Genomic DNA, 21807 nt, shown 5'->3' with positions numbered 1-21807 from the left:
GGCCTGGGAGTGCAGTGGAGGATGGCCCAAGTGCTTGGGCCCTGCACCCCATGGGAGACCAGGAGAAGCACCTGGCTCCTGCCATCGGATCAGCGCGGTGCGCCGGCCGCGGCGGCCATTGGAGGGTGAACCAACGGCAAAAGGAAGACCTTTCTCTCTGTCTCTCTCTCTCTCACTGTCCACTCTGCCTGCCTGTCAAAAAAAAACAAAAAAACAAAAAAACAAAACACACACACACACACACACACACACACACACAATTATCTGAAGCATCTATGAGGTCTGGCAAACTCAAGGTGGGGGAGGGGAGTAAGCATCCTCTCCCAGTGATCAGCCCTTTTTTCAGCTTTCTATAGTAGAAACAAATCAAAGGAGTCAGGAAAAAGGATATTTCTCTGTAATAGCAAATAAGCTTCTGGCCTAGTAAGTTTAATCTTTACATAGAAATGAAGGGTCAAACACACAGAAATTCCACTACATACACACCAGGATGGTTAGTATGGAAAAGTTTGAAGCAATGTCGGTAAGAATGTAGAGCAATGGAAACTCTCATACACTGTTGGTGGAAACAACTAATTGGGAGGAAGTAAACATATATCTATTCTTTGACCAAGTAATTCTACTGCTGCTATACATTTATCCAGGAGAAATAAAAACGCATGCCCTCAAAAATACTTGTAGTGGCCAGCACTGTGGTGTAGCGGGTAAAACCGCCTCCTGCAGTGCCAGCATCCCATCTGGGAGCTGGTTCGAGACTTGGCTGCTCTACTTCAGATCCAGCTCTCTGCTATGACCTGAGAAAACAGTACAAGGTGGCCCTAGTCCTTGGGCCCCTGTACCCATGTGAGAAACCCCGAAGAAGCTCCTGGCTCCCGGCTCCTGGCTTCAGATCGGTGCCGCTCAGGCTGTTGCAGCCAGTTGAGGAGAGAATCAGCGGATGGAAGATCTCTCTGTAACTCTGCCTTTCAAATAATTAAATAAATCTTAAAAAAAAAAAAAAAAAACTTGTAGAAAAACAGTCATAATAACTCTATTAATACTAGCTCAAAACTAGAAATAGCTCGGGTAATCATCCATAGGGAAACAGATTTAAAAAAATTGACATTTAGTTTGATAGAGCCAATGTGTATTTTTTTTTTAAAGATTTTTATTTATTTATTTGACAGATAGAGTTACAGACAGTGAGAGGTACAGAGAGAAAGGTCTTCCTTCCATTGGTTCACTCCCCAGATGGCCGCAACGGGTGGAGCTGTGCCAATCCGAAGCCAGGAGCCAGGTTTTTTCCTGGTCTCCCACGTGGGTGCAGGGGCCCAAGCACTTGGGCCATCTTCTACTGCTATCCCAGGCCACAGCAGAGAGCTGGACTGAAAGAGGAGCAACCGGGGCTAGAACTGGCGCCCACATGGGATGCTGGCACCGCAGGCGGAGGATTAACCCAGTGCACCATGGCGCCGGCCCCGAGCCAACATATAATTTAAGGATCAAAGAGCTCCGAGCAGTTTTGCAGATATTGTCTTATTTATCCTTGAAGTATTTCGAAAGAGTTAAGTATCCCGTATTATTCCTATTTATAGACAGAGAAAAACAGTAGGACAGCAAGGTTAAGGAACTTAGTTAAGGTCTCATAATACTAACAGCACCTCAAATAGTATCTTAAAAATTCATTATGCCAATTCGGTAATCATTTTCTCACTCAATCTTCCAATAATCTTCATTTTGTATTATACAGGAAGAAATATGAGGCTTATGGCAAACACATAGCTTGATCAAAGTTATAAAGCCCTAACATCTCCCTAACTTATCTTCTAGTTCTTGTAACTGAAGGCCAATCAGTAAATGTGTACCTTTTTTCTGCCAAGATACACAGGATACACGTTCATGTTCCCTGGATTGAACCAAAGCTATGCATAATTTCTGCCAACTACTTGTAATTTTACTGCTTTTCTTTTTCTCTAAAAGCATGCTGGAATGCAAGCAAACACAATATCATCATGAATAACCTTGAATCACTTCCAGTTGATACTTTACAAAAAATTATTAAAATTTGATATTCAATAAAAATTAGAAACAAATTACTTTGCAGCAAATAGACTGAGAACTTCTGCACAAGCCTGGACCTTCTAAGACCTTTCCTTGTATAGTAAGCTGTGACCAAGCAGGCTGATCATCCTATTGCGAAAGAAGCCATGGTAAAACTTTTATGGCTCCAACCTGCCTTCTCTACTTTGTTTTGAAGACATATTTCTTTTTTTTTTAATTTTTTTTATTTTTTATTATTTTTGACAGGCAGAGTGGACAGTAAGAGAGAGACAGAGAGAGAAAGGTCTTCCTTTGCCGTTGGTTCACCCTCCAATGGCCGCCGCTGCAGCCGGCACACCGCGCTGATCCGATGGCAGGAGCCAGGATCCAGGTGCTTTTCCTGGTCTCCCATGGGGTGCAGGGCCCAAGCACCTGGGCCATCCTCCACTGCACTCCCTGGCCATAGCAGAGAGCTGGCCTGGAAGAGGGGCAACCGGGACAGAATCCAGCGCCCCAACCGGGACTAGAACCCGGTGTGCCGGCGCCGCAAGGTGGAGGATTAGCCTGTTGAGCCACGGCGCCGGCTCTTGAAGACATATTTCAAAGCTGACCATCAGCAGATGTCTTCAACATATAAATACACTAAAGAGAATATAGCCCCCAAGGGTTTTTTTAATGATATCATTTTTTTTAAAGATTTATTTTATGTATTTGAAAGATGGAGCTACAGAGAGAGCTCTTCCATCTGCTGGTTTGCTCCCCAATTGGCCGCAATGGCCAGAGCTGCACTGATCTGAAGCCAGGAGCTTCTTCCAGGTCTCCCACGTGGGCGCAGGGGCCCAAGGACTTGGGCCATCTTCTACTGCTATCCCAGGCCACAGCAGAGAGCTGGATCAGAAGAGAAGCGGCCGGGACTAGAACTGGCATCCATATGGAATACCAGCGGTCTGGCAAGGGCTTTAACCTGCTGCGCCACAGCACCGGTTTTAATGAAGGTCAAGATTACCAGGCTCTAAAAGACTTCTTAATGGGTAATAAAAACACAACTTTTTAGCTATCTAGCAAAGTCAAATCACCTTTGCTCCTTCTATCCCCACTGCCATACCCCAACGTTGCATGGAAACTTTACAGTCCTGGGCCAGCACCGTGGTGTAGCAGATAAAGCCATTGCCTGTAGTGCCAGCATCCCATGTGGGCTCCAGTTCGAGTCCCTGCTGCTCCACTTCTGATCCAGCTCTCAACTATGGTTGGAGGTGGAAGATGGCATGGCCCAAGTCTTTGGGCCCCTGTACCCACGTGGGAAACCCAGAAGAAGCTCCTGGCTTTGGATCTGCACAGCTCTGGCCATTGCGGCCAGTTGGGAAGTGAAAGAACAGATGGAAGATATCTCTCTCTGACTCCTCTCTGTGTAACTCTGATTTTCAAATAAATAAATAAAACTTAAAAAAAAAAACCAGAAACTTTACATTCCTTTGCTTCATTCTCTAGCAGCCAGCTCCTCCAGCAGAACCATAGGTACCTATTTTCAACTTATAATGAAGGGATTCAGCCTCTCAGCTTGACAGCTCCTGGTTTAGGTTCATACTAATGAGACCCTAGGAGGCAGCAGTGAAGGGTCAAGTAACTGGGTCTCTGCCATCCACATGGGAGACCTGGAATGAGCTCTCCATTTCCACTTCAGCTCAGCTTAGATGCAGTGAGTGTGGGTGTTTGGAGAGTGAACCAGAGGGTGAGAACTACCTTATTATACATTCCCATCTTTCTCTCTCTCTCTCTCTATTTCTCAAATTAAATAAAAATTTAAAACAAATTCTATTCAAAGAAAAAAATTCCAAATATAGACTTAAGTGGCTGAGACCATTACCTCTTTTACAAATTAAATTCTTTATTTAATTTTTAAAAATATTTTATTTATTGATTTATTTATTTGAGAGGTAGTTACAGACAGTGAGAGGGAGAAACAGAGAGAAAGGTCCTCTGTCTGTTGGTTCACTCCCCTAAATGGCCACAATGGCTGGAGCTGCGCCAATCCGAAGCCAGGAGCCAGGAGTTTCTTCTGGGTCTCCCACATGGGTGCAGAGGCCCAAGGATTTGGGCCATCTTCTACTGCTTTCCCAGGCCATAGCAGAGAGCTGGATTGGAAGAGGAGTAGCTGGGTCTTGAACTGGCGCTCATATGGGACGCCAGCACCACAGGTGGAGGATTAACCTACTGTGCCACTGCGTCAGCCCCACAAATTAAATTCTTACTTTATGAAAAATATCACACAAAATTTCTTTAGGGGCCAGCACTGTCATGTCATGGGTAAAGCTTCAGCCTGTGATGTCTGGCATCCCATATGGGTGCCAGCTTGAGTTCCAGCTGCTCCCCTTCTGATCCAGCTCCCTGCTAATGCACATGGGAAAGCAGCAAAGGATGGCCCAAGTGCTCAGGCCCCTGTACCCGTGTGGGAGACCCAGATGAAGCTCCTAGCTTCTGGCTTTGGCCTGACCCAGCCCCAAATGTTGTGAACTAGTGGAATGAAGATCTCTCTCTCTCTGTTTCTCCCTCTCTAACTCTGCCTTTCAAATAAATAAAATAAAACTTAAAAAAAATTAAAGATCATGATTCAACATGCATACATAAAATGATCCATCATAAACACACAACCTTTCAGGAATAACCCTATGTGTAACACCAAGTAATTTCCATAATATCTCAAAGTTCTAAAAAGGTCAATCAAAGCAATACAAATATATCAGTATATATATTTTTTAAAGATTTATTTATTTTATTTGAAAGGCAGAGTTACAGAGAGGCAGAGGCAGAGAGAGAGAAAGAGACAGAGAAAGGTCTTCCATCTGTTGGTTTACTCCCTAAATGGTCGCAACAGCCAGAGCTGCACCAATCCGAAGCCAGGAGCTGGGAGCCTCCTCCAGGAGGGTGCAGGGTCCCAAGGACTTGGGCTGTCTTCTACTGTTTTCCCAAGCCATAGCAGAGAGCTGGATTGAAAGTGGAACAGCCGGGACTAGAATTGGCACCCATATGGGATGCCAGCACTGCAGGCTGGGGCTTTACCTGCTATGCCACAGCGCTGGCCCCATATCAGTATATAATAAATAAATAAATAAATATATATATATATATATATATGTATACACACACAGTTGTTAGTTAAGGCTTTTTTTTTTTTTTTTTTTTTTTTGACAGGCAGAGTTAGACAGTGAGAGAGAGAGACAGAAAGATCTTCCTTCCCTTGGTTCACCCCCCAAATGGTTGCTACGGCCAGCGCACTGTGCCAATCCGAAGCCAGGAGCCAGGTGCTTCTTCCTGGTCTCCTATGTAGGTGCAGGGGCCCAAGCACTTCAGCCATCTTCCACTGCCCTCCCGGGCCACAGCAGAGAGCTGGACTGCAAGAGGAGCAACTGGGACTAGAACCCGGCGCCCATATTGATGCTGGCGCCGCAGGCAGAGGATTAACCAAGTGAGCCACGGCACCAGCCCTGAGAACGAAACTTTCTATCCACTGGTTCCCTCTTGGCTGTGCTGAGCCAAGTCAAAGCCAGGTGTCAGGGTGTACCATGTGGGTGGTAAGGTCCAAGTTCTTAGGCCATCCTGTGTTGCTTTCCAGATGTGTTAGCAGGGAGCTAGATTGGAAGTGGAACAGACAGGACTCAAACTGTGCTCACAGGGATGCAGCATTGGAGGTGGCTTAAGATATGGCACAACAATGCCAGCCCCTAGTCGCTAATCTAACACTAGATTTGTCAGTACCTCCTCCTGGAATAAATAAAAACAAAGTCACAGAACAGATACCTAGCAGAGAAATCTGAAATTATCCAATCCATCCCTCTTATTTTGCAAAAGAAACAGATCACCAGAAGCCGACTTGGGTCCGGTGCTGTGGTATGTTGTGGTTAGCTGCCATCCATGAGTGCCTGCTTATGTCCCAGCTGCTTCACTTCCAATCCAGCTCCTGCTAATGCACCTGGGAAGGCAGTGTAAGATGGTCAAAGTACCTGGGCCCCTGTAACCCATGTGGGAGATCCGGATGGAGTTCCTGGCTCCTGACTTCAGCCTGGCCCAGACCTGGTTGTTGCAGCTGTTTGGAGAGTGAATCAGAGCATGGAAGATCTCTATCTCTGTCTTTAAAATAAATAAAATAAATCTTTATAAATCAACAACAAAAATAACACTGCACATTAGCAGGGAGCTGGATTGAAGTATAGTAGTTGGGTCTTGAACAGGCACCCAAATGGGATGCCAGCGTTGCAGACAGCAGCTTTACCTGCAATGCCACAATGCTGGCCCCAATAAATCTTTTTTTTTTTTAATGAAAATTTTCCTTGATAATACGTATATATTTTTAAATAATATAAATACAGAACTCCAGAATTCATCTCTCATTGCAGATAGATTTTTTCTCCGTATGCTTTAGTTAACAGAGCTATGTAATGTTCTGACACATCTGTTAGTCTCTGAGGCTGTAAGTATGGTGTTCTTGTTGGGTACAGCTTACCTGTTCTCCAGATCCGGCATGCTTAGGTTTCTAGCAGCAAAGCACATTTTGAGAGGGATGACTTTTCTGTCCTTAGTGCTGTTTTGGTGTTTTGGAGAACCAGAGTCCTCGCTGCCACTAAAGCTTGGTGACTGGGGAGCTGCACCTTCCCAGGGCAGATCTGATACTAACGATGGCTTCTTGATATATGGTGTGACTTCTCGGATGAACTTGACTATGAATAAAAATCAAAGGAGAAGGTTAGTATTTTTGCTTCCTATGAAAAATGGCAATTGAAATAGCCACATGCATACAGTATCTTGAACAAAGTTTTTTAAAAAATGAAGTTAAAACCCATGAATTCCCTCAAGATAGATTTAGTCCCTTCTGAGATAGTGTCATCTAGCTATAGACAACTCTTTTTGTTAAAAAGATAAAAGATTTATTTATTTGAAAGGCAGAGTTACAGAAAAAGGGGGAGAGAGAGAGAGATCTTCCATCTGCTGGTTCAATACCCAAATGGTCATAGTGGCCAGGGCTGTATCAGGCTAACGTCAGAGCCCAAAACTCCAACTGGGTCTCCCACGTGGGTGTAGGGGCTCAAGTACTTGGGCCATCTTCTGCTGATTTCCCAGGCACATTAGCAGGAAGCTGGATTGGAAGTGGAATAGCAGGAGTTGAACCAGCACCCATATGGAATGCTTAACCTGCTGCATCACAATGCCGGCCCAGTTATGGACGACTCTTAACGTTTAGAAACTCCTTGATCCACTAATTTGCTGTCTATTGAAAATGTACAGAACAAAATAATCTCTTTTCCACACAAGAACCCTTCAAATATCTGAAGATAGACTGTATATCTCTATTCTCCATACTATCCTATTTCTTCTTTTTTAAAGATATATTTATTTGAAAGGCAGAATTAGAGAGAGAAAGAGAGAGAAAGAGAGAGAGAGATTTCTCATCTACTGGTTTACTCCTCAAATGGCAGCAATGGCAGGGGCTAGGCCCACTGAAGTCAGGAGCCAGAAACCAAGAGTTTCCTCTGGGTCCCCCATGAGAGTACAGGGGCCCAAAAACTTGGGTCATCTGGCTGCTTTCCAGGCGCATTAGCAGGGAGCTGGCATTGGAAGTGGAGAAGCTGGGACTTGAACTGGCCCCCATACAGGATGCTGGCACTGCAGACGGTGGCTTTACCTGCTATGCCACAGGTCCCGCCCCCAACCTAAATATTTTTACTCCAACTCAATTCAACTCAATCAATATTCATTAGCTAACAAGTGTCATTGGGAATAAAAAGGCAAATGAGGCATAGTTCCTGTTCTCAAGTATGAGATAGCTAATCCTGAAAATAAGTGCAACAATAAAGTATATGTAACATATGGCATGATCTGGAAAGTGTAAGCAGATTTTGCTTGTTCAAGGTACTCTATTTTCTATTAATGTAGTTCAAAATTAAAATATAGTTTTTATTAGATAGGAGTGTTTTTCTTTTTAAGTTCAGTGTTAAGACTCAGAATTTTTTTTTACCTTGGTCATGACTGGTGACTACTGTCAGTTGTGGTGTGGTGTTTTTCTTTCAAAAACTAGATAAACTGGGGCGGCACTGTGGTACAGCAGATAACGTTGTCACGTGTGGCACCAGCATCCCATATAGGCGCCAGTTTGGGTCCCAGCTGCTCCACTTCCAATCCAGCTCTGCCAATGTGTTTGGGAAAGCAGTGGAAGATGGTTCTACCTACTTAGGAGACCTGTATGAAGCTCCTGGCTCCTGGCTTCAGCCTGGTTCAGCCCTGGCCACTGAGGCCACTTGGGGAGTGAACCAGCAGATGGAAGACCTCTCTCTCTCTCTGTAACTCTGACTTTCAAATAAATAAATAAACCTTTAAAAAAAAACTAGATAAACTAAAAATTATTAAAATCTTAAATAGCATCAAAATTATAACAGTTGAATACAGATAAATTAGTCATCATTACCTCTGCTAAAACCACTACACGTTATACCAGTATCCTATCTCCCTTTAGAAGTCTACTGTGACAGATCATTAGACTAGTATCACAGGAATCAAAAACAGATGTAACCACTGCTAGGTGATCTCACTTGAAGGCTCTAAGGTACACATGTAGAAAGTGAGAGCAGGGCTGGTTCTGTGGCGTAGTGGGTACAGCTGCCTCCTGCAGTGCTGGGCATTCCATATGGGTGCCGGTTGGATCTCAGCTGCTCCACTTCCGATCTAGCTCTCTGCTATGACCTGGGAAAGTAGTGGAAGATGGCCCAAGTCCTTGGGCCCCAGCACCCATGGGGGAGACCCGGAGGAAGTTCCTGGCTCCTGGCTTTGGACTGGCACAGCTGCGGCCATCTGGGGAGTAAACCAACGGATGGAAGACCTCTCTATCTTTTTCTTTTCCTCTGACTTCTCTGTAATTCTGCTCTTCAAATAGATAAATAAACCCTTGAAAGAAAGAAAGAAAGAAAGAAAGAGAGAGAGAGAGAGAGAGAGAGAGGAAGGAAGGAAGGAAGGAAGGAAGGAAGGAAGGAAGGAAGGAAGGAAGGAAGGAAGGAAGGAGCAACATTAAACAAGTAAAAATTCAAAGGCTTGGCCTACTTCTCCAGTTAATCATAGGTGCCTCTTTTTCTTTTCCTAAATTAGAATGTTAAGAAAGAAGTTAAAAAAACTAACAGTAGTCAATAGAAGAGATGAAGCTATTTTTTTCTAAGCTAGCAAACAAGATCTGCTAAATTTAAGCATCATACTAGAAAATATAATAATTCTGTTGTCAACATTTACATTTAGTTTATACGTGTTTCCATATAGGTGTGTGACTTCTATGCATGGTTATAACATGTATTTCTCGGAGGACACAGTAAAAACTGCCTCAAGTTCCTAAGGAAATTTTTTTTTCATCCTAGAAAAACGGGCAGCGGTACAGCCAGTAGATCTCTAAGAGGCTGACTCAGGCATTTCAATATACTTAAGCTTTGTCCTTTCAAGAGAGGATTATATCACAAGAACTTTGGCATAAATTCCTAGGGTTTCCAGTTGCTGCCAACAGAAGGGACATACTTTTTGAACATTTAAAGCAGCATACCAACCATTGGGTTACCAAGTGGGGAAATTACAGACATTCTAAATGACTACTCTTGACTACTGCAGTGGTTAGAGAGGAACTGTCAATGATCTACTCAGAACGTCATTCAATCACACAGTAGCATCAATGAACTGATTGCCACACATGCACTACAACAGAAACACACACACACACACACACACACAACCTATCAAAAGAGTAGTGAGGGGCCAGTGCTGTGGCATAGTGCCTAAAGCCGCCACCTACGGCACTGGCATCCTGTTTGAGTGCCGGTTCGATTCCCGGCTGCTCCACTTCTGAATCAGCTCCCTGCTGGTGCACCTGAGAAAGCAGCAGAGGTGGCCCAAGTACTTAGGCTCCTGTAAGCACATGGGAGACCTGCAAGAATCTCCTGGCTTTAGACCAACCCAGCTCCAGCCGTTGTGGCCATTTGGGGAGTGAACCAGGGGATGGAAGATATCTCCCCCTCCTCACTCCCCATCCCTGTAGAGTGTGTGAGTGAGTGTGTGTGTGTGTCTTCCTCTCTCTCTCTCGAACTCTGCCTTTCAAATAAATAAATCTTTAAAGAAAAAAAAAATAAGAGGGCCGGTGCTGTGGCGTAGTGGGTAAAGCTGCCACCTGTGGTACCAGCATCCCATATGGGCACCAGTTCGAGTCCCAGCTGCTCCACTCCTGGTGCAGCTCTCTGCCATGGCCTGGGAAAGCAATGGAAGATGGCCCAAGTCCTTGGGTCACTGTACCCATGTGGAAGACCTGGAGGAAGCTCCTGGCTTTGGATTGGCACAGATCTTGCTGTTGTGGGCAGTTGGAGAGTGAACCAGCGGATGGAAGACCTCTCTGTTTTCTGTGTCTCTGTGTGTGTCTCTCTCTGTCTCTGCCTCTGCCTCTCTGTAACTTTGCCTTTCAAATAAAATAAATACATCTTAAAAAAAAGACTTACTCTAAAACCTTGTTCAAATATTAAATGTTGGGGAGGCAGGCGTTGTGGTGCAGTAGGTAAAGCTACCACTTGTGATATCTGAGTCCCACATCTGAACGTTGGTTTGAGTCCTAGTTACTCTACTTCCAATTCAGCCTCCTGCAAAAGTGTACTGTGGGAGAGGCAGGTGGTGGCTCAAGTGCTTGGGCCCTTGCTGCCCATGTGGGAGTTCCAGGTTCCTTGCTTCAGCCTAACCTCACTCTGGCTACTGTAGGCACTTGGAGAGAATAGTAAGCATAACATGGCACCGCTGTGTGGTACTCTGTCACTCTTAGCTACCCTTTCAAATAGATGAAAGCAATAAAACAAACATTAGGAGGCCAGCATTGTTATAGAGGGTATAATTACTACCTTTCATGTCAGCATCCCATATGGGTGCTGGTTCATGTCCTGGCTGCTCCATTTCTGATCCAGCTCCCTGCTAATGGTCTGAGAAAAGCAGCAGAAAATGGCCCAAATGTTTGGGCTACTGTTACCCATGTGGGAGACCTGATGAAGCTCCTGGGTCCTGGCTTTGGCCTAACTCAGTGCAGGCCATAGTAGCTATCTGGAGAATGAACCAGTGAATGGAAGATCTCTCTTTCTCTATCCTTCTCTCTCTGTAACTCTTTCAAATAAAGTCTTTTAAAAATTAAATATTGGAACTTCTATAAAATGAAATCTTGTTGAGTCTGTGAAAACTATCACAGTGGATGGTGTGATCCAGGATCCAACTAATTTTTAATGAATTTCAAGCTCTAAGGAGTAATATTACAAGGATTTCCATGTTTGGGACATCAGGTTGCATTCAATTCTAAACTGAATGCTATTTATGTGGTTTTTAAAACAGGCAGAAAAACAGAGAAATCTCCAATCATTGGTTCACTTCCCAAATCCCCACAATAGCAATGACTAGGCCAGGCTGAAGCTGAGAACTTGGAACCCAATCCAGGTCTCTCATGTGATGGCAACACCTCCCACAGCCTGCTCAGGGAAGGAAGCTGGGGTCAAGGGCCAGAGCCAGGAATCCAATCCAGGTACTCTGATGTGGGACATGAGGGGTCTTAACCACTAAGGCTAAATACCTACTTCTTATTGTGACTTTTTAAAGCTTATCTAAAAAGTACTTCATAGTGCACACATAGCCTATGGCTGTAATTACACATATTTGAGTAAACCGATCCCTTTCCCTATAATCATTATTTTACTCTTTGGCTCTTCTTTCATTCCAGCTGGTGATATTTACTATTAATTTAAGTCAAACTAAGTTAGTCACACAATGTGGAGAGTGCTACCATGACTTCCCCTTCTTTTGCAAGATATTTGTTTCTGTAATATTCTCAGAGTGAACAATCTGGCTTTGCATTTTGGACAGAAATGAGTTATGTTGATGTCAGTGATAAAGTATTCTCCCAAGAGATTAGACGTAAGGGAGGAGTTACTTCACTCTCATTAGAGCCTTTTATACTCTCAACTTGCATGCATCTTCCAACCCAAGTCTCCGTGTCTTTGGGGTTTAAGGAAACTACAGAGAACAGGGTTTGGTGCAATGAACCTGAAGTGTGTTCAGAGTGTCTCTGGTTTCATTGCATTTTTTAACTTTGAAGAAACATAGCACATTCATTAATTTATTCAGCACCTACTATGTACCAGGAACTGTTTTGTGCACACAGAATAAGACACCAGTGAACAGAACATGCAAAAAACAATAATTAATAAGCTAATAATAGTCTAGAGAAATGAAAATACGTTCACACAAAAGCCTGTACAAAATTTTCTTTTCAGGCCGGCGCCGTGACTCAATAGGCTAATCCTCCACCTAGCGGCGCCGGCCCACCGGGTTCTAGTCCCTCTCGGGGCGCCGGATTCTGTCCCGGTTGCCCCTCTTCCAGGCCAGCTCTCTGCTATGGCCCGGTAGTGCAGTGGAGGATGGCCCAAGTCCTTGGGCCCTGCACCCCATGGGAGACCAGGATAAGTACCTGGCTTCTGCCATCGGATCAGCGCGGTGCACCGGCTGCAGCGCGCCGGCCACGGTGGCCATTGGAAGGTGAACCAACGGCAAAAGGAAGACCTTTCTCTCTGTCTCTCTCTCTCACTGTCCACTCTGCCTTTCAAAAAATATTTTTTTTTTCTTTTGAGAGGCACAGAGAAACACAGACACACACACACACACACACACACACACACAGTGAAACAGAGAGAGACCTCCCATCCAATGGTGCATTGCCCCAAATGCCCAGCAGCCAGGAACACAACACAGGCCTCCTACACAGCTCAACCACTTGAGCCATCACTTGCTGCCTCCTAGAGTCTGCATCAGCAGGGGAGTGCAACTGGAAGTAGAACCGGAACTCAAACTCAGGCACTCCAATACAGGATGCGTCCAACTCACGTCACTTCTGACCACTGCACCAATGTCTGCCCCTATATATGAATATTTTTAGTAGCTTATTTATAAGTGCTCAAACTGGAAACAACCGGAATATCCTTCAATAGTGAATAGATACATTGTTGTACAGCTGCAGAGTAGAATACTACTCAACAATAAAAAGGAATGAACTACTGATGACACTCAGAAACCTGGATGAATCTCAAAGGCATTCTGTTGAGAGAGGTCATTCTTGGCCGGTGCTACGGCTCACTTGGCTAATCCTCCGCCTGCGGCGCAGGCACCCCAGGTTCTGTCCCGGTTGCTCCTCTTCCAGTCCAGCTCTCTGCTGTGGCCCGGGAGGCAGTGGAGGATGGCCCAAGTGCTTGGACCCTGCACCCGCATGGGAGACCAGGAAGAAGCACCTGGCTCCTGGCTTCGGATCGGCGCAGGATGCCGGCCTTTGCGGCCATTTGGGGGTGAACCAACGGAAGGAAGACCTTTCTCTCTGTCTCTCTCTCACTGTCTAACTCTGACTGTCAGAGAGAGAGAGAGAGAGAGAGAGAGGTCATTCTCAAATGCTTACAAACTGCATGATTCTATTATTGAAAAAACAAAACTATATATGAAGAACAGATTGGTGCTTTCCAGAAGCCAGGTAGGAAGGAAGGTGTAATTTTTTTTTTTTAAAGATTTATTTATTCTAGGCCAGCGCCGTGGCTCACTAGGCTAATCCTCTGCCTTGCGGCGCCGGCACACTGGGTTCTAGTCCTGGTCGGGGCGCCAGATTCTGTCCCGGTTGCCCCTCTTCCAGGCCAGCTCTCTGCTGTGGCCAGGGAGTGCAGTGGAGGATGGCCCAAGTGCTTGGGCCCTGCACCCCATGGGAGACCAGGAGAAGTACCTGGCTCCTGCCATCGGATCAGCGCGGTGCACCGGCCGCGGCGGCCACTGGAGGGTGAACCAACAGCAAAGGAAGACCTTTCTCTCTCTCTCTCACTGTCCACTATGCCTGTCAAAATAAATAAATACATAAATAAATAAAAGATTTATTTATTCTACTTGAAAGTCACAGTTACACAGAGAGAGGCAGAGAAAGGCAGAGAGGCAGGAGAGAGAGAGAGAGAGAGAGAGAGAGGTCTTTCATCTGCTGGTTCATTCCCCAGATGGCTGCAATGGCCAGAACTGCTCCGATCCGAAGCCAGGAGCCAGGAGCTTCTTCTGGGTCTCCCATGTGGGCGCAGGAGCCCAAGGACGTAGGCCATCTTCCACTGCCCTTCCAGGCCATAGCAGAGAGCTGGATTGGAAGTGGAGCAGCTGGGTCTTGAACTGGCGCCCATATGGGATGCTGGTACCACAGGCGGCAGCTTTACCCACTATACCACAGTGCTGGCCCCAGGAAGCTGTAATTATGGAACAATCTTGTACCTTCATTGTGGTATGGATACAAGAATTTATATATGTGTTAAAATCCATAACTGGGGGCCGGCACTGTGGTGTGTAGTGGATAAAGGCACCGCCTGCGGTGCCAGCATCCCATATGCACTCTGGTTCCAGTTCTGGCTGCCCCGCTTCCAATCCAGCTCTCTGCTGTGGCCTGGGAAAGCAGTAGAAGACAGCCCAACTTGGGCTCCTGCACCCGCGTGGGATATTTGGAGGAAGATCCTGGCTCTGGATTGGAGCAGCTCCAGCTGTTGCGGCCAATTGGGGACTGAACCAAATGATGGAAGACTTCTCTCTGTCTTTCTGCCTCTCTGTGTAACTCTGATTTTCAAATAAATAAGTAAATCTTTAAAAAAAAAAAAACAAACCCGTAACTGTATCCCTGGGGCTGGCGTTGTGGCACAGCAGGTAAAGCTGCTGCCTGAGACAAGGGCATCCCATACGGATATGGACGCTGGTTTGTGTCTCAGCTGCTCCACTTCTGATCCAGCTCCCTGGGAAAAGCCTAGGAAAGGTAGTGGAAGATGGTGTAAGTGCTTGGGCCCCTGACAGCACGTGGGAGACTTGGAAGAATCTCCTGGCTCCTGGATTCGGTCTGGCCCAGCCCTGGCTGTTGTAGCTATCTGGGAGGTAAACCAGCAAATAGATGATTCTTCTCTCTGCACCTTTGAATTTCAAATAAATAAATAAATCTTAATAATAATAAAAAGGAAGAAGCATTCCAATCAGAGTTAAAGGGGGGGGAGGTTTACAGAAGTTATGGGGGCGGGAGGCAAATCATGTGGGGTCTTGTAAGCCATCATAAGGACTTTGACTTTTATCCTCAAATGGGAAGCCACTGGAAGCTTTCCAGCAGAAGAGTGACTGCTATGTTGAAAATGAAGTGAAATAAGACCAAGGGCAGAAGCAGGAAGTCTAGTCAGGGAGGTTGTCAGAGGTGAGAGATGATAAGATTTGGACAAGGGTGACTGAAGTGGAAGTGGTTAGACTCTAATCTCTAATAAAAGTAGATCTACTTACATGTCCTGACAGATTGGACAAGGTGGGGAAAAGAGAGACGAGTTGAGAATAATTTCAAGATTTCTGTCCTGGGGCCTGTGTTGTGGTGTAGTAGGTTAAGCTGTTGCCTGCAACACTGGCATAACATATGGGTGCTGGTTTGAGTCCCAGCTGCTCCACTTCTGATCCAGCTCCCCACTAATGTGCCTTGGGAGAACAGCGGAAGATGGCCCAAGTACTTGGGCCCTTGCATTCACGTGGAAGACCTGGAAGGAATTTCAGTCCCCGGCTTCGGCCTGGCCCAACCCTAGCCACTGCGGCCATTTGGGGAGTGAACCAGCAGGTGAAAGATATCTCTCTGTCTCTCCCTCTCTCTGTAATTCTGACTTTCAAACAAATATATAAATCTTAACAAAAAAAAAAAAAAAAAGAATTTCTGTCCAAAACAACTAAACAACTGAACAACTAAAAGGCTGGATTTCTACTGCCAGGTTTAGGAGAAAAGATCAGGACCTCAAAGACATAAATTAAGCAATTAAGTCCAGCAGGCAGCTAGATATGTGAGTCTGTAGCAGAAGAAACGGGTCTGGGCTGGAGGCATTCATCTGGGAGCTATTACAAACGGTTATATTTAAACCACAAAACTGGATAGGATTGCTGATTCAGTTAGAATCCCAAAAGCAGACAGATGATATAGGATTTAGTAAAGGGAAGATTTATAAAGGTGTGGGCAGAATGCAGACACCACAAGGGAAAATTGAACATGGTATCCCAGGACTATTAACAGACTGGCTGTTTGCACACCTATGCCTGACAGGACTAGAAATGGTTACCAGATTCAGAAGAGTCCTATGGAAACTGATTCGAGGGGAGCAGCAATCTTTGGTGCATTCAGCCAGACTTGAGGTGGCTTAGGAGCCAAGGGGCAAATGCTCCAACCTCACTCTCCTTTCTCCATCCCTCCAATGTCCTGCTGGGGCTCCACAGTGGCCAAACCTAACAAAACCCAAAGAGCAAGGAACCTTATTGATGTAGTCTATGCAGGTCAGCCTTCTGGGACTGAGGTAAAAAAGCTGGGGTGGACCCAGAGGGACAAATGAAGACTTCAGTACATCACCAAGGAAGTGAGCACAAAGGAGGCAAGGCAGTTCCACTACTGACGAGCTGGAGAAGAGAGAAGAAATAGCAAATAAGATGGGCTAGGAGATCCACGAGAGACAAGTACTCATAGAAACACCAGACTGGGGGCTGGCATTGTGGTGTAGCTGATAAAGGCACTGCCTATGATGCTGGTATCCCACATGGGCACCAATTTGTGTCTTAGCTGCTCTACTTCCAATCCAGCTCCCTGTTAATGGCCTGGAAAAAGCAATAAAAGATGGCCCAGTGTTTGGGTCCCTGCCACCCATGTGGGAGACCCAGAAGAAACTGGGGAGTGAACCAAAGGGTGGAAGATCTCTCTCTCTCTCTCTCTCTCTCTCTCTGTAACTCTGCTTTCCAAGTAAATAAATTAGTATTTTAAAAAAGAAAGGGGGCTGGCATTGTGGCATAGCATGAAAAACTGTCGTCTGCGTGCCAGCACCCATATGGGCACTGGTTCCAGTCCTGGCTTACTTCCAATCTAGCTCCTTGACAATGTGTCTGGGAAAGCAGCAGAGGATGACTCATGTGCTTGGGCCCCTGCACCCACGTGGGAGACCCAAATGAAGCTCCTGGCTCCTGGTTTTGGACAGGCCCAGCCCTAGCCACTGCGGCCATTTGGGGAGTGAACCAGCAGATGGAAGATCTCTCTCTGTCTCTGCCTCTCTCTGTAAATTCTGCCTTTCAAAGAAATAAATCAATCTGAAAGAAGGAAGGAAGGAAGGAAGGAAGGAAGGAAGGAAGGAAGGAAGGAAGGGAAGAAGAGAAGAGAAGAGAAGAGAAGAGAAGAGAAGAGAAGAGAAGAGAAGAGAAGAGAAGAGAAGAGAAGAGAAGAGAAGAGCAAACATCATCCAAATTTAACCAAACAGAAAAAGTTCTGCCTTGACCTGAGTGACCCCAACTTGGCTCTTCCTTCCTTCTTTGGAAAAATCAAAACAAAACGGCTTATGCTTGCTGTTTCTATTTTCTCTTTTCACTCCTTAATCTTTCTGAATAAAACTGTGTTCTAAAGAATCACTAATGTTTTCTTACCTAATTCAAGGGCCCTTTCTCAATCCTTGGTGTACACCATTCTATTGTCTGTAACAATGACTCTACCAACTTTTCCCCTTTTTTCTGTTGATTTATTTTTAATGCTTTTTTTTCCCTCCTATCCTTGCATTGTAGGCATTTCCCAAGGCTCTGGTTTTTCCACTTTCCTGTCACTTTATACTCCCACTCCCGGCAACTTTCAATGCTGGATTCAACCCAATTATTTCCTGTGGGTCCCAATTCCTTCTATTTGGGTGCTGTCCCAATGCTTCAAATTCAACATATCCAAATGCAAATTAATCTTCATTATCCTTTATCCCCCTGCCCTGTTCACTGTTTTAGTTATTATGATCAGCATTACCATCTAGTCATCCCAAATCTAATCTAAACCAGTCTGGTGTAAAGTACAATAATCTTCTATTTTATTAAAGGTTGCTGGATGGCTGATTCTTATGCTCAGATTTAGGAACTGCTTATCTGGATCTCTGCAGACGACTCCCTCTTCCTAGCACCCTCATCCCACCTCTAACATTATTCTCCAACCTACGCACTTTCCTCATTTCTCACTGCCAACATGCTTCTGAATCACTCAGACCATGGAAATGCCTTTTTGGGAGGTGACGGGGTGGGAGCTGGAGGGAGGGGATAATTGTGGTAAAATATTCACGACATAAAAATCACCATTTTAACCATTTTTACATGTACACTCACATTGCTTTGCAATCACTACCATCCAGCTCCAGAACTTTATTTTCCCAAACTGACACTCTGCACCCAATAAGCAATGACTTCCTGTTCCCTACTTCCCACCAGTCCCTGGCAACCACGATTCTTCTTTCTGTGTCTTATGAATTTGACTACTCTATGCCTCCCATGTGGCAGGGACCCAGGTACTTGGGCCATCATCTGATGCTAGTCCAGGCACATTAGCAGGAAGCTGGATCATAAGCAGAAGAGCTAGGACTTGACATGGGATGCCAATGCTACTTAACCCCCTGCATCGCACTGCCAATACCAATCTGCTTCTTAACGCTGAAACTGGCTAAGTAAGAGGTTTCTGATCACAGGTCAGAATCAAGTTGCATGTCACACAATTTCCTCTACATATCCATGTTCTGCTCTTGTTCTTTCTCATATCAACTGTTCAAAACAGCCATTAATACTTTTTTAAAGATTTATTTATTTGAAAGGCAGAGTTGTAGAAAGAGAGCAAGAGAGAGCAAGAGAGAGAGAATGAATCTGCCATTCACTGGTTCACTCTCCATATGGCCACACGGCCAGAGCTGGGCTGGTCTAGTCAGGAGCCAGGAGCTTCTGCCGAGTCTCCCACATGGGTGCAGGGCCCAAGCATTTGGACCATCTTCTGCTACTTTCCCAGGCACATTAGCAGGGAGCTGGACTTGAAGTGGAGCAGCTGGGACTTGAGCCAGCACCCATATGGGATGCGAGCATCACAGGTGGCAGCTTTATCCACTATGCCATAAGGCTGGCCCCCAGTCTCATCTTTTCATTTCAGATAAGTAAACATAAAATAGAGAAAATAAAAATACAAAGGGGCCAATGTTGTGGTGCCACCAAGTTAAGCTACCAGTTGCAACTCTGGCATCCCATATCAGAATGTCGGTTGGAGTCCAGATGCTCTGCTTCCAATCCAGCTTCCTGATAATGTGCCCGGGAAGGCAGGTAAATAAATATTACAAATATACATAATAATTCCTCTGTAGTATTCCCCCCAAAATTTTAAAAAGATATATACAAAAATTCCTAATCCTACCATATTTCCTTCTAGACTTTTTCAGTCCTATACTTAACACAGAAATATTATACAAACTCTTCACAAGCATCATTTGAAAATAACTTACAGCATCCCATTGTGTGTTTACCATAATTTATTTAGGCGTTCTCTAATTACTGAGTACTTAGTTTAAATGATGTGCATCTTTTTTAGGGAAGAAATTATCTGGGTCACACGAATATTTAAGGTTCATGATAAATGTTGCCAAATTGCTCCCCAAATGAACTGTGTCACTTTACACTCTCAACCAGCATGTCCAGGTCAGGACATTTGCCGACAGAAGTAGTCCCATTTAAAGCAAACTTTTTTACTTTAATAGGTGAAAAATGGTGTAATCTTGATCTCCTATCTCAACAAATGTTGAATGTTATAATTTTTTTCTTTTTCTTTCTTTTTAAAAGATTTTATTACTTATTTGAGAGGCAGAGTTATAGACAGTGAGAGGAAGAGACAGAGAGAAAGATCTTCCTTCCGTTGGTTCACTCCCCAAATGGCTGCAACGGCCGGAGCTGGGCCGATCCGAAGCCAGGAGCCAGGCGCTTCTTCTGGGTCTCCCATGTGGGTGCATGGGCCCTTGGACTTGGGCCATCCTGCACTGCTCTTCCCAGACCATAGCAGAGAGCCAGATTGGAAGTGGAGCAGCCGGGACTAGAACTGGTGACCATATGGGGTACTGGTGCTGCAGGTGTAGGATTAACCTACTGCGCCACAGCACCAGGCCCTATTTTTTTCTTAAAAGCAGGAAATCCATGTCTCTTCGGTTTTTTTCTGTCTGAAGAAGTGGGAGAAATAATTTGAGCTAAGAACAGTGATGAGTTACAGGACAGTCACTGGGACCTCATATTTAACACAAATCTGAATTAAATTTCATGATATACCAGCATTTCCAAAATCCAATTCCAAAATTGAATTGAAGAGACAGAGAGAAATATTCCATCTGCTGGTTCATTCCCCAAAATGCCCACAACGGCAAAGGCTGGGCTGGGTTGAAGCCAGGCACCTGGAACTCAATCTGGGTCTCCCATATGGGTGGCAGGCACCTAAGTAGCTGAGCCTTCACCTGCTGCCTCCCAGGTGCACACTGGAAGGAAGCTGGATAGGAAGCAGAGGAGCCAGGACTCAAGACAGATACTCCCATACAGGATGCTGGCAACAGAAGCGCTGCACCAAACACCCACCTGGGACCCTTTCTTCTTCTAAGGCATCAGTGTGGAAAATGCCCAGCAAAGAAATGAACCATTCAGAAGCAGTATGTGTGCTCTGAAGATGTGAGATGTGATTTTAACATTAAAAAACAAAAAACAAAAACAACTGTGGTTTATCTTAGTACTAGGTTTTCAATTTGGTTTACTTTCCATCTCTCCTTCTCCATTTCAGTGCAAGCCCTATCTAAGTCAATAAAAGCAGGAGAAATACCCTTTTTAAAGATCTCAAATTACTGATGATATGATAAGGAGAATTCAAATTTTCTTTTAAACTTCTGAACTATAGGGAAGTAAGTCCAAATAAACCAGATATAAAGTAGCTCTGAAATTTGTTCCTAGCAATTAAAATTTCAGGACTTTAAAATTATAGCCTTTTATAACATATTTACGCAAACTGGCAGAAAAAATATATTTTCTGGGCCTTAATCAATTCCTAACATGGATATCTATTACTCCGATACAAAAGTATTGGCTTTCACACTATTACATACACAAATGCAGACTAACAGGATAGATGGAAATAATTTGGGACATTGGGCTGTTCACTGTATAATTTCTTCTTGGCAGGCTTCTTTAATTACTAATATTATATGGTAAACGAATTGTGGTCATTTATATATTAAATATTCCTCAAATGCATTTACAAACTGTTTTTCTTTGAAATGTTTCCTTAAACTGCAATAAGATATGGAAACTTCTCACTTCTCAACTTTTTATTTAAAAAAATCTTTTAAAACATCTTGGATTTGCATTTTGAAACGTTTTTGTAAAGAAGGCAGCTACTAGTACATTTCCCTGTGGAAATTTCCAAACAATGCTGGTTTAAAACCCTTTCTGGGGCTCAGCATTGTGGCTCAGCAGGTAGGGCCACCACTTGGGATATCCACATCCCGTATCACAGTGCGGGTTCAAGGCTGAGCTACTCTACTTCTAAGCCAGCTTCCTGCTAATGTACGTGCAGCGATGCAGCAGATGGTGGCCCGAGTACAGGAGTCCCTGACATTCACACAGGAGACCCGGGTGGAGTTCCTGGCTCCTGTCCTGGTTGTTGCAGGCACTGGGAAGTGAATCAGTGAATGCAAGATCTCTATCTCTCCCTCTGTGACTCTGCTTTTCAAATAAACAAATCTTTAAAAATAAAATAAAGTCCTTTATATAACAAATTCAAAAACTGGCAAATACTGCATCTGAACAAGCATTTCAAATTATATTTTTCTTTTCTTATTGGTATTGACATCTATATTTATTTTCTATGCCACATCTTTTTTTATATAAGTCAAATTA

The 21807-nt window shown here is 44.6% G+C and overlaps 1 protein-coding gene across 2 annotated transcripts in view; it reads right to left on the bottom strand.

The window, feature by feature from the left end:
- The window catches only part of SNTB2 (syntrophin beta 2), a 118287-nt gene that overhangs the window by 56838 nt on the left and 39642 nt on the right, over positions 1–21807 (bottom strand). For both annotated transcript variants that reach the window (XM_051847240.2, XM_051847241.2), the window contains exon 2: positions 6518–6731. In XM_051847240.2, coding sequence (XP_051703200.1) covers positions 6518–6731 — 214 coding nt within the window. The remainder of the gene's footprint in view (positions 1–6517; positions 6732–21807) is intronic.

This window comes from Oryctolagus cuniculus, chromosome 18 (assembly GCF_964237555.1).
Source record: "Oryctolagus cuniculus chromosome 18, mOryCun1.1, whole genome shotgun sequence".
NCBI classification, from domain to species: domain Eukaryota; kingdom Metazoa; phylum Chordata; class Mammalia; order Lagomorpha; family Leporidae; genus Oryctolagus; species Oryctolagus cuniculus.
The sequence above is the reverse complement of the archived record's forward strand: the minus strand, read 5'-3'. Positions and strand labels throughout refer to the sequence as shown.